General features: G+C 46.2%; 1 protein-coding gene across 1 annotated transcript in view; it reads left to right on the top strand.

Moving 5' to 3' along the window:
• Nucleotides 1-781: 781 nt before the first annotated feature.
• The window catches only part of arhgap39 (Rho GTPase activating protein 39), a 42,556-nt gene continuing 29,986 nt past the window's right edge, over nucleotides 782-13,351 (top strand). Inside the window, exons 1-5 of the mRNA XM_076079149.1 lie at nucleotides 782-939; nucleotides 1,438-1,519; nucleotides 2,149-2,420; nucleotides 5,291-5,317; nucleotides 7,417-7,827. Of these exons, the coding sequence (XP_075935264.1) occupies nucleotides 782-939; nucleotides 1,438-1,519; nucleotides 2,149-2,420; nucleotides 5,291-5,317; nucleotides 7,417-7,827 (950 nt within the window). The remainder of the gene's footprint in view (nucleotides 940-1,437; nucleotides 1,520-2,148; nucleotides 2,421-5,290; nucleotides 5,318-7,416; nucleotides 7,828-13,351) is intronic.

Below are 13,351 nucleotides of genomic sequence, written 5' to 3' on the forward strand. Positions count from 1 at the left end.
AAAACCACAGTTTGTGCTGCTTCTTGGACGTTCCTCCAAACTCCCGTCCACCTCATCCTCCTCCTGTTATGTAAAGTCAGCTGGACCGACACGGCGGTGTCCACCTACTCTCCGCCTGCCAGCACTCATCGATCCACCTCGTCTCCGCCAGGAAAAATGCTATTCAAGTGCATATTTATAAACTGCATGTGTGTTTCCAGTGTGCGTGTGTGTGTGTGTGTGTGTGTGTGTGTGTGCGGGCATGTGTAAGAGTAGACTGCTGTGTGCAGATCTATGTGAGTGGGCTTCTGTTTTTGTTATTATTCATAATACCGTATGTGTGTAATCCCTTTGCAGTTCTGTAATGCAGCTCATTTACAACCTGCTGCACACTGTTATCTTCTGCTGCTGCTGGTTCTGAACACGTCACATTCAGCTCCTCGGCTGAAACAAGTGAAGGTAAAATGTGCAGCAGAGAGTCGTGGCCAAAGAGTCTGCAGCACAGGAAGTGATGCGTTCTATATTTTCAAGAGAAGAAGCATTGAGAAGAACAGCTGCTTGCATGCACACAACAGTGCTGTTACTGTTGTCACAAACCGGGCCGAACGGCCATGACAAAAAAGGGAGACGCATTTCAATGAGTTAATCAATTATTTATTAATGTTTAAAGAAATATAGAAGACAAACATAAACTAACAGTGACATGTGAAGTCAGTCATTTCAGCAGCGTAAGTGAGTGGGTGCGTGTAAAGTGTATATGCAGCGTTGTATAGTGTAGAAACCAACCATAACCGAAACCAAAATGGGTGTCTCCACACCACCACCACAACAACAAACAACCCAGGAGATAAACAGTCAAGTTCAAAACTTCTCAAACTGGTGCTCGCGCCAGTGCATCCGCAACCACATCATCCCGGCCTTTAATGTGTTGGATGTCCAGATCGTGGGATTGCAGGAACAGTGACCACCTAATCAACCTCTGGTTCGGGCAACGCAGGGTATGCAGAAAGGTCAGTGGGTTGTGGTCTGTGTAGACCACCACTGGTGTCACCCCAGATCCCACATAGACTGCAAAATGCTGCAGGGCCCAGATCAAGGCAAGGGCCTCCTTCTCAACAACAGAATAATTTAACTGATGCCGGTTAAATTTCTTAGAAAAGAAACTGACTGCTCTGTCAATTTCCTGCTCATCGTTCCGCATTAACACGGCTCCCACTCCTACATGGCTAGCATCCACCTGCAACACAAAAGGATGGTCAAAGCGAGGAGCAGCCAGCACTGGTGCTGTACACAAAAGAGATTTAACATTGCTAAAAGCCTCCTGGCACTCTGTCGACCACACAAATTGAACCTTGGCCTTCAGCAAGTCAGTAAGCGGTGCCACAACAGAAGTAAAATTCTTACAGAAACACCGGTAATATCCTACCATCCCAAGGAATCTCATGAGCTCTTTTTTAGTGGCAGGCCGTGGAAACTGCTCAACTGCCAAGACTTTGGCATGCACAGGAGCCACCTGCCCCTGTCTGACCACCCGACCAAGGTAAGTCACTGTTGCACAAACAAACTCACACTTTGCTAGATTTACGGTAAGCTTTGCCTCTGCCAACCAGTCAAACCAGCGCTCTAATCCGCTGCATGTGCGAATACCACGAATCACTATAGATCACCAAATCATCCAGGTAAACTGCACAACCGGCCAGGCCAGCCACCACACGATTCATCAGCTGTTGAAACGTGGCCGGTGCATTTCTCAACCCGAATGGCATCACTTTATATGAATACAGCCCAGATGGAGTGATAAAAGCTGCCACTTCCTGTGCTCTTTTGGACAAGGGCACCTGCCAGTAACCCTTCAGCAGATCAAATTTGCTGACATACTTTGCTGCCCCCACCTGGTCTATGCAATCATCCATACGAGGCAATGGAAAGGAATCTGGCTTTGTCACCCTGTTGACCTTTTGAAAATCTGAGCAGAACCTGGGTGTCTTGTCACTTTTAGGCACCAACAAACATGGAGAAGCCCAGCTTGATGATGAAGGCACTGCAATGTCATTGTCAATCATATATTGTACCTCACCATCCAAATATTTACGCTTCTCAGGAGAAACTCTATAAAAATGCTGACGGATGGGCTGCGCATCCCCTACCTCGATGTCGTGCTCAACCCAGTTAGTACGGGATGATACGTCACCAAACAAATCTGGATACTTCAAAATCAGCTCTTCCAATTCCTCAGCCTGTGCTTCTGGCAAATGGCTGAACAACCCTTTTAACCTCAAGAGGGTCCCTGAATTTTTCAGCCGACCAGACAACAACCCCTCATCAGGCTCCAGAATAGCATCGTCCATATTCTCAACTGACTCTGCATCCACTGTATCAGCCCCCAACACAGGACTCACCGCCATTGGTTCCTGCTGGACATCACCAGGTGCACTAGAAGAGTGAGCATAATAGGGTTTCAGCAAGTTCACATGGAACAATTTAATAGGTTTCCTGCGACCACGAGTCGAAACCAAATAATTCTTGTCTGAGATGCGTTTGACCACTGTAAACGGACCAGAAAACTTAGCCTGGAAGGGTGAAGTCACCACCGGACAAAGGGCCAAAACTCTATCACCGGCACTAAACTCACGTATCTCAGCCTGGAGATCATACCTCTTCTTCATTTTAGCTTGTGATGCGGCCAACATTTCCTTTGGCAACTCCCCTGCAGAATAAAGCCGATGTCTAAACCCATTCACATAATCAATAAGGTTGGTGGGCAGATCTGACTCCTTCCAACCATCCTTAAACACAGACAATGGGCCCCGGACAGTGTGGCCAAACACTAGATAATTTGGGCTAAACCCTGTACTTTCCTGTACAACCTCCCGTGCAGCTAACAGCAACCACGGTAGCTCATCTTCCCAGTCTCCATCTAGCTCAGTGCAATATGAGCGCAAAAGAGACTTGAGTGTTTGGTGAAAATGCTCCAAAGCGCCTTGGCTCTGTGCGTGATAAGCAGACGACTGGTTATGTCTGATACCTAGCAGTTTCAAGACTTGGGCCATCAGGTGAGAAGAAAAATTTGATCCCTGGTCACTTTGTATGACTCCAGGGATGCCAAACACAGTTATGAATTGAGTCAAGGCCTTAACCACAGATTTTGCAGTTATTGTTCGTAAAGGATACGCTGCCGGGTACCTGGTGCTTTGACACATAACAGTCAGTAAATACTGGCTGCCAGACTTCGCACGGGGCAGCGGCCCCACACAATCAATGATTAGGTACTCAAACGGCTGACTGATAGCTGGAATCGGCTCCAGTGGAGCAGGTTTAATGACCTGATTTGGCTTACCAGTCAGCTGACACGTACTACATGTTTTAATATGCATAGAAACATCCTTTTTCATTCGTGGCCAGAAGAAATGGCGTAATATCCGGTCATAGGTTTTCCGGACACCCAAATGCCCTGACCCATCATGAGCAAGTCTTAACACATGACCACGAAGCTTGGCTGGAATGACAACTTGAAAAATGGGATCCCCAACAAAATCCTCACCATGGGGCACCCACTTCCTCACCAAAATACCATCTTGAAGAAGGTAGCCCCTGGAAACATGTTTCGCCTCACCAACTGACAGCACTGATCCAAACAACTCCTCCAAGGCTGGATCTGCTCTCTGTTCATTCTGCAGATCACTATGAGACCGAGACAAAGGAAAATCAGGTAAACACGGCAAATTTTCCTCCACCTCCCCATCTACCTCCTTTGATTCGGCACGACTCATCGATCGAGTAACCGCACATACAGGAAAAACGTCGGGGAAGTTTACAGCACTCTCATCAGGTCGTTGCCCAAATGATGTCAATCCCTTCCACTGGTAACGCTGGTCTCACCCCAATAGGAACTCTGCCCTGCACCAAGCCACAGTCTAGATTCAGCATATGCACCAGAACAAGCAACACCCTCAACCCCATTCCTCGCATCAGGATTTTATCCCCTGTATCAGTCTCATTTGAAAATGACAAAATGGAGTCTCGAACATAGGAGTTAACAGCACCCGTATCCCTCAAAATCTTAACGGGCACCTTAATGTCACTACCAGTCTGTGTTACAAACCCTTCGGAGACAAAAGGCCGATAGCACTCATCGGGGTCACCAACCACGTCACATTCTGCCTGCCCACCTTGCCACACTCCCACAGGACCAGGAACATTTACCACCAGCGCAGAGGGTTTTAGCCGGCCACCTCCAGTCTGCTGCCTCCTATCCCTAATCATTGGGCAGTCCTGTTTCCAGTGGCCTGCCTCACGGCAGTAATTTAACGTACTTTCTCCCATTTCAGGCGCTCCTCGAGGCGCCCTACCTGGAAAACCCCCCAAGCGAACAGATGACTTAACACCTCCATCATTCTACAACACAGGCTCACCCAGCCGGCTTTTATGAATGAGCACATACTCAGCCAACTCAGCAGCCTGGTTGGCAGTTGTAACCTTACGCTCAGTAAGATATGTGGCAACACGACTGGGCAGAGAGTTCTTAAACTGTTCCAAGATGACCAGATTACACAAACTTTCAAAATCATTAGCATCAGAAGACATACACCAACGATTGAAATTATTTGTCAGCTCCCTCGCAAACTCCACATGACTGGTTGAACCTTTTTTCCAACATCCTAAAACGCTGGCGATATGCTTCAGGGACCAACTCGTATGCCTTCAGTACAGCATCTTTGACTGATTTATAAGTTGGATCATTATCTAAAGCTGCATATGCCTCCTGGGCTTTTCCTGACAACACACACTGCAACAGCAAGGTTTGCTCAGAGTCTGACCAATTTCTTGCTTGTGCAATCCACTCAAACAGTGAGAAAAACACATCCGGATCCTTCTCGTTAAACTTAGGCAAGAGATGCAAATTACTCACAATATCGCGAGATGAACCATTTTCCGCGTGCAAAACATCTCCAGAAAGCTTACCATCTCTGATTAACGCCATCTTTTCCTGTTCTATTTTGTACCGAAACCGCTCAATTTCCATTTGTTTATCCACTTCCACTCTTTGTTTCTCCTTCTCATGAGAAAACTGTAACAGAAGCAATTATTTTTGCTGCTCAAAGGTAAGGTTCCCCGATGGAACTGAAAGTGCCGGTGCTGCTATTGACTGACCCAGTCCCTCTTGTTTAGCAACCAGCACCCCTCTTTCAACCAACTTCTTTTTAACCATAGCCTTTACATTTTCCTTAAGTCGTTTATCACCAACACCACTTAAATCAATATCATACTCTTCTGCAATCTTGAAGAGCTGATCTCTAGTGCAATGATCCAGAAACTCCTCACCTGGAGCATCAACAAAGTCCTGTACCCCTGCCATACTAGACCAGGTCAAAGGCCACCACAAAACCAGACAGTTTTCTAGGTCAACTAGTGGCGTAAAAGAGATAATGATATGTCGCCCAAACTGATGTGGAAGTCCCTCTACCTAAACTGCCTATACCAAACTAATCTACCTCACTGAACCCTAGTCTTCATGCAGATTAGCGGGAGGCTTTTTAAACGCCAATAGCCCGGTTAAGCCCCCAGCAAGCTGGTTACTCACCTGACAGCTATGGATGTGTCCCCGAGACAACTGCTCTGACCGCACACCACACAAAAATAACAAACAAAAAAAACAAACCAACGCAGCCACACGGACCACATTGCTTCACCTATCCAGGGACACTCCACAAAAGTCAAAAAATGAACACACTAGAGGACCATGTACTCACTGCTGCCAAAAAATGCATCTCCCAAACACAGAACCAAATATCAGCCTCAAACCAATCAATTTGGACGGACGAGCCCCCACTTGTCACAAACCGGGCCGAACGGCCATGACAAAAAAGGGAGACGCATTTCAATGAAACAGTTAATCAATTATTTATTAATGTTTAAAGAAATATAGAAGACAAACATAAACTAACAGTGACATGTGAAGTCAGTCATTTCAGCAGTGTAAGTGAGTGGGTGCGTGTAAAGTGTATATGCAGCGTTGTATAGTGTCGAAACCAACCATAACCGAAACCAAAATGGGTGTCTCAGGAGGGAGCCAGGCAAACTGAGGATCCAGAGGGTTCTTTATAAAGGGTGCACTGGCACGCAGGGCCAGTGTTGTTAATTGCCTCAGGTGTCCCCACTCTGCCTGACGATCCTCTGCCACACCTGCAAGGAAAGCAGCCACACAGGCAGACAGGGTCGTCACACTGTAAGCTAATGGTCTGATGAAGGCATTGAATGGTAAATGGACTGTACTTGCATAGTTCTTTTCTAGTCTTCCGACCACTCAAAGCTCTTTAACACTACATGTCATCATTCACACCGATTCACACCACGGTAACACCTGCCCATCAGGACTATCTAATCATTCACACACCGCAGGAACAGGCTGCCGGAGCAACTTAGGGTTAAGTGTCTTACCCAAGGACACATCAACATGGACTAGTGGAGCCGGGGATCGAACCGCTGATCCTCTGATCCTCTGACTGCTCTACCACTTATCCCATTGTTTGACAGCTTCCAGGGAGATAATTGCGTACCATAAGAAAAGCAGCACCTGTCCAGAGAGAACTGTGGCATCAGAGATGATATTTTCATGACCTGGTGGTTTACCTTTGCAGCCTTCAGCTCTTTCAGCACAACTCAAACATCCGGTCCATTCTCGCTGTATCTCTTTGTGGGAATTCCTTCAAATCCTGGCACAAACGGCCACTTGGGCTCAAGGATGAACTGATTTGTAATTTGAGGTCAAAGGTCACTGTAACTCAAGAATTCATGTGTTAATTCTGACAATTTCACACAAATGTCTAACGGGATAACATTATGTCGTGATGACATCTTTGGAAAGACATGGTTGTAAACTGCAACTTGAGTGTTTGGGGTAGTTATACAATGAGGCGGTAGTTGTATTTATTAAATCAAATTTTAGGAAAACAGTTATAGTTTATATATAATATATAGAGCACGCCCTCATATGTTTCTGTAACATCCAACATAATAGCTCTACTTTTCTACGACTTAAAAAAATTGCCCATATCATTAAAAAAAATTATATATTTTTATCTATAAATATTTTCAAACTATTGATTAAAAATCGATCCATTGTTTTTGAGAATGGATGCAGGATTACAAATCACAAACAAAATATTGTGACACTCAAGTACATCGTGTATGGATATTTTCTTAATATTAACTGCACAGTTTGGGCTCTAAAACACTTAACATGCATTTATGCTGTAATGCATGAAGATATAATTCATAATGTGAATGTGAGTGAATTTGGCTCCATGGTTTTAGAACGCATCGTATAATTAATGATCGTGACGATATGTGTTGTTGACTCGTGGAGAATAACAATAAATACAACGCATGTCTTCCAGATTGTTCTTAAACTGAAAACAGTGAACTGTCCCCCTGCAGGTTGGAGTGGGTGGAGATCATCGAGCCACGCACGCGGGAGCGCATGTACGCCAACCTGCTGACGGGCGAGTGCGTGTGGGACCCCCCGCAGGGCGTCTGCATCAAGCGGACTGGCGACAACCAGTGGTGGGAGCTGTTCGACCCCAACACCTCGCGCTTCTACTACTACAACGCCTCCACCCAGCGCACGGTGTGGCACAGGCCCCAGGCCTGCGACATCATCCCCCTGGCCAAGCTGCAGACCCTGAAGCAGCACACTGACGCCGGCATCCCCCGTCCCGCCGGAGGGGGGAGGGCGTCGGCGGAGAACAGCCCGGGACGCAACAGCGGGGTCAGCCGCGAGGGGAGCACCTCCTCCTCCCTCGACCAGGAGCTGTCTGAGAAACAGGGCGGCAGGGACGATGCCGACAGGTGAGACGCTCGAGTCAGCCGGCAAACAGAAACCCAAGCAAGTCGTTATTTTGGAGCTCACGTGTCTTAACAGCAAAGGAGAGCTTTTTTTACACAGCGAGGTGCGTTTATAGGTGTTGGAGTACATATGAAAAGTGCCTCCTGGCAATTTTCTGTAGGGATACAAGAACCAATGGAATAAAGTGATCTCTATATCTCTGGCTCTGTACCATCCATCTTGAGTTATGTGTGTTTGTGCTCTTCACATCATTGCATTGTCTGGTTCCTTCACCACACTGATTCCATCTATGCAACCTTGTCTTCAGTTTGAAAATATCCCAATCGAAATCTCTCCTGGTTCCTTAAAAGAAACAACCTCTGGAGCAATGTATCCTCAGGCTTCTTCTGATATCTGTTTGTTTCCTATTCAAACCAGCAACACGTGCAACTTTACGCTTGTTAAATGCAGACAGTCTTTTCAAAATCAAGTCACAGGAAACTACTCAGTAAGCTTTAGGCAACAAAAATACTTAGTTAGGTTGAAGAGAAGATGGTGAAATACTTCGTTCAGGGAAAGATCGTCGTTTGGTTTAAAAAAAAAAAAAAGCTACAGAAGTACTTTAAAAGTTACTTTAGTACCCAAGTTTTGTGACAAAAACATCAGCGTTGATTTGTAGTTTCTCACGGGGAACAGCGTTCTCCTGGCTGAAGGATCTCTGTTTGTTGGACCCATCGACCTCCCCTCCCGCCCGTCCCGTGTGCGCTTTTGCGGTCTTTATACTTCCTCGTTCATGATAACGTTGAGAACATACTAAATAATCTCGGATACCTACGAATGACGGCGCATTATTTTTCGTAATTCACAATGTGAATAAACAATCAGAAGGGAAAGACATTCTGTCACGTGACTCTGATGAAGGTCAGAATTAGAAGTATTTCTCTCCATTCCTGTTCCTCTCTTTCTCTTTCTGTCCCATCAGCCCGTCCCCTCCTTTCTGTCTCTGTCACTGTCCATTAATTTCTATCCTCTCACCTTCAGAGCCTCTCACCTCTCCTTACCCCACCCCCCTACCAGTCTTGGTTTGCTGGTTTGCTGTAATCTGCTGCAGTCTGCAGTGATTGGTGGATATGCCTGGTGGGGTCACAGTGTCCTGTAAAATAGTTCTTTACTCCATTGAGAGGACACACACACGCTAACATGCAACCTTGTACTTCTGTTTTATTGAGGACACTCATTGACATCATGCATTTCCTTAATCATCACAACTGAATGCCTCACCCTGACTCTAACCCCTTTTATCTTAACCCCCTTTATCCTAACACGCTTTACCCTAACCCCCTAAACGCTAACCCTCTTTACCCAAATCCCTTTTATCTTAACCCCTTTACCCTAACACCCTTTACCCTAACCCCCTATACCAGGGGTCTCAAACTCATCTTCACCCTGGGCCACATCAGCATCATGGTTTCCCTCAAAGGGCCGGTTGTAACTGTAAGACTGTGTAAATGTAACTACTCCTAACATATTGTTAAATAACTGTCTCTGCATATGATTACTGTTTATTCAACTCTAAGAGCAGTGATGTGTTTTTTAAGGCGAAACCGCTTCTTCTCATCCAGAACGTCAAAACTGACCACTTTCATAATAGAGATGGCTGATCTTATGAATTTCGGGGTGTCACTGAAGTGTTCGTTTATTCTAGCTTTCTTTTGATATGTTTCATCTAGAAAAGTGTTTATTTCCTTCAATGTGTACATATCTGTATCTTGTCCGGTGTAATGGGTTGTATATGGACCCAAATGCAACACACAGGATTCCAGAGATCTTTGGCTTTTATTACTAACTTCAAATATAGCAGGCAGAGTTCAAACAGGGTCAGGATCAGAAGGCTGGTGGATTTACCGGGAGTCAGGCAAGGCGGGTAAAACAGGGGCAGGCAGGATCGGTAACAGGAGATCAGTCCGTGAGAGTGTGCTGGAGAGTCTGGCATAGAACCGAAGAACAATCTGGCAAATGTGTCTGGGAGGCAGGAGTCTATATAGGAGCTTGATTACTGATCAGAGGCAGGTGAGTGAACAGGTGAAGGGAGTTTAGACTAATGAGGAGGGAGTGACTGACAATAAGAGTGAGGAGGGTGTGGAGCTGAACTGTGACATCCGGGGGTTCCACTCACAGACTCTATGCCTGACTCATAGTCATGCTCCATGTCCTCTCCAGCTGACAGCTGACTGTTAGACACACTGGGTTCTACACTGGTGGAGGCTGCTTCCTCCATGCTTTCTGCTGGCTGGGGCTGTCCAGTCTGAGAGCTGCTGTTCTCTGCAACATCAGCCTGTTGCTCCTCCGCTTGGCTCTGCTCCTTCTCATCTTTGTCTCTACCACCAGCCGCCGCGCCTGCAGTACCGCAATCCGACACCGCGGGCCCGGCCCCAGATCTGCTCGCCGCCGGTTCGACCACCGGTCCATCTGCCATCGGTTAGACCACCGGTTCGACCACCGGTCCATTCGCTGTCGGTTCGACCACCGGTCCGTCATCCTTCGGTTCAGCCACAGGTTCTTCATCCGCGGACATAGCTCCCGCTCCGGTGTCTGTGTCAGCAGAGCCGGCCTGCTTTCTGTGCGGACAGTTAGCCCGTTTGTGTCCCACTCCTCCACACTCGAAACACTTGAGCTGTCCGGAGCTGGCGTACACTATGTAGGAGCCGTCACCATGCTTCACTCTGAAGGACACCTCCAGGGTTTGAGTCGGTGAGTCCAGAAACATGAACAGCTGCCGCTTCAGAGACTGAACGTGCCTCAGTTTAGGGTATTTACATCCCAGACTCACTGTTTTTAGTCCGCTAGCAAACTTCCCGAACTTCCGGAGCTCTTTCTCCAACAGTTCGTTCTGGATAAACGGCGGAACACCGGACACGGTGATCCGCGTGGAGAGAGCTGACAGCGGGGAGACCTGCACGAACACGTCCCTGATGAACACTCCGCTCTCGATCAGCTGGTGGACTAGAGGCTCTTGCTTCAGGAACACCACCACTGCTTTGTTCATTCTGGAGGCAAAGCTGAGCTTATCGTGTCCCACCTGCTCACCGACAGCCAGCAACACCTCCTCCACCGTCACGCTGTTATCCGGGGGGACGATCCTCACTCCCTGCCGGAGAGACGGAGATGGCGTCCCTGAGGACGCCATTCCTCCCGAACGCACCTCGACAGAGCCCCGATCACTCAACACACCAAGCAGTACAGACGTTCAAGAGACTAAAACCAGTTAAAGATCCGAAGATCAGAAACCATTCAAATCTAGCGCCACTCGCTCTTCCACCGTCTCGTCTCCACACTCACCGGACACGGAAAGAAAGAGAGAGAGAGAAGGATTAATTCACTTACGCTGCATGTTTATGCAGCGTCTGAATCAGTCAGCACACAGATGTACAGTACGATGAATTCCAGGGAAATAACAGGAATAAAATGGAAATATAGGGGTTATCTGCTCAGGCTGTATTTACAATGTCATATGCAGATAGAAACATCCTGTCACACATAATTCTTTAATTTGCCAAATGGATCCATTTATTTGTCAAAAACAAATGTGCCATGTGGTGAGCTCACTACTAGCAAGCAAACTAATGGGGAAAGTTCCTTTAAAAATTTGAGCCGGCAATGTGGACTGTGTGATAAACTCATTTATAAAATAAATATTTTACAATTAAGAATGAAAGGAAAATAGATCAATTAAACTCCTCAATTAGCATGCTCATTCAAGATTAAGTAGGAAGTACAGTTTGACTAATTGATGCACAAGTTTATCAGATGAACATGAAACATCTTGCACACCTGTTGACCATGCTGTTATTTTCCAGTGGAATTGTTCTCCCTCAAATCTCTCAAGAGTCTCTGTGCCACTAGCCAATGGCAACAGCCATCAAACAAAGTCATTGTCACATGGCCATGGCACAAAGCTGCAATTCACCCCTAGTGAGGTTTTCACCGTTCACACATGCACTACATTCAGGAATATTTCCGTCTTTGCGCCTTTTCACACACGCCGTGGTAATGCAGAGGTAATGCAGCACTCATGGATGCCAACCGCCATAAAACTCAACAGAAGAAGAAGTGGATGATGGGGTGGGATGTTTGTGTTGGCGGCGGAAGACTTCTCCTTTTATTTTCAGGAACATGGTGCTGTAAGGAGCTGTCATTTTTTGGTGCCATGCAAACAGAACAGGTGTAAATACTAAATGCAGTAAACAAGTCGAGATTGACATCAGCGGGCCTGTCAGTGCCTCTGGTGGATGAGTCACAGGAGAAGCTTATGACCTTTTATGGCGGGCACTGTTTTCCAAGCTTCACAAGAAAAAAAACAGAGCACTGGAATATTGTGCTGTGTGTGGGGTGACTCCCCCATTGACTTGATTAGTCAATCTTCAATCAATGAGGCTAAAATGTGCATTCAGTTTAATCTCAAAATGCACAAAAGATTGTGAATTGTCACTGTCACCTCCCCTTCCTGCAGCCAGTCTTTACCTGTCTGCTCTGTGTCTCTTATTGTGAAAGGGAATTATTCATGGAGGGTCCAAGACACTCTTTGATGCTACGTGTGTGTGTGTGTGTGTGTGTGTGTGTGTGTGTGTGTGTGCTGAGAGGCCTGGTGGCACAGCTGCAGACTGTCAGTCCAGATGGCTTTGGAGATCTGCTCTCACGCATTCCTTATTGGATCTGGTTGTGTGTGAAGTGTCTACCAAGTCTTTCAGTCTCCCTCACACACAGACTCGCACTCGCACACAGGAGCAGCGGTGGGCAACTAGCCAGTGGAGTCACAGATAGCATGTAAACCTGATACACATTAACTCTTTTCATATTGTGTCTATAACATGTTGAAACGAGTGCAAATTACTTTCTTTATTCAGAGTACAGGTTTTTTATTTCAGTGTTTTTCAATGTTTTTATATTATTTTCGAGCTGGTTTGGTTTAGAATCTTCTCCGACATACTTACCTTCAGTCACAAACTCTTTCATCTCATCACTTCACCACATGCGGTGCTTCTGAAACATTTCCTGTGTGCATTGAAACCGTGACAGAGCCAGAGGGCAGCTGGAGCACAATCTGGACACAGAAAACACACATAGAAAAGACAATATGCATCTTTTCTCTTCTCTGCATGTGTTTAGAATCTGGAAGGTTTTGACGTAACCGTCTGTGATTCCACGAGGCAAAGAGGGCTCAGAGCGACCACATCAGGACAAGCACTAGTGACTTATTGAGAATCATCTTGTCTTTTCTAATATTGCGGCCGCAGTGAGCGCTCATGTGTTATGTAAGTCATAACAAATAACCACAGGGGAAGGGATATTCTTTGGCTTTGTTTTCTTTTTTCAGTAAGCACAACACGCAGAATGCTGAGGAATGTAAATACTGTTTGAATGCTTGTTCTTATACTGTCATTATTTGTGAACAAAACAAATGACAGATTTATTTGGATTCCCTTTTATTGAAAAGACAGACATACTTTTACAATACTAGTGTATTGTGTAGCATGTATTAAAACCTGA

The sequence above is a fragment of the Anarhichas minor genome, unplaced genomic scaffold, assembly GCF_050575085.1.
Source record: "Anarhichas minor isolate MPS153535 unplaced genomic scaffold, ASM5057508v1 ptg000071l, whole genome shotgun sequence".
NCBI lineage: Eukaryota > Metazoa > Chordata > Actinopteri > Perciformes > Anarhichadidae > Anarhichas > Anarhichas minor.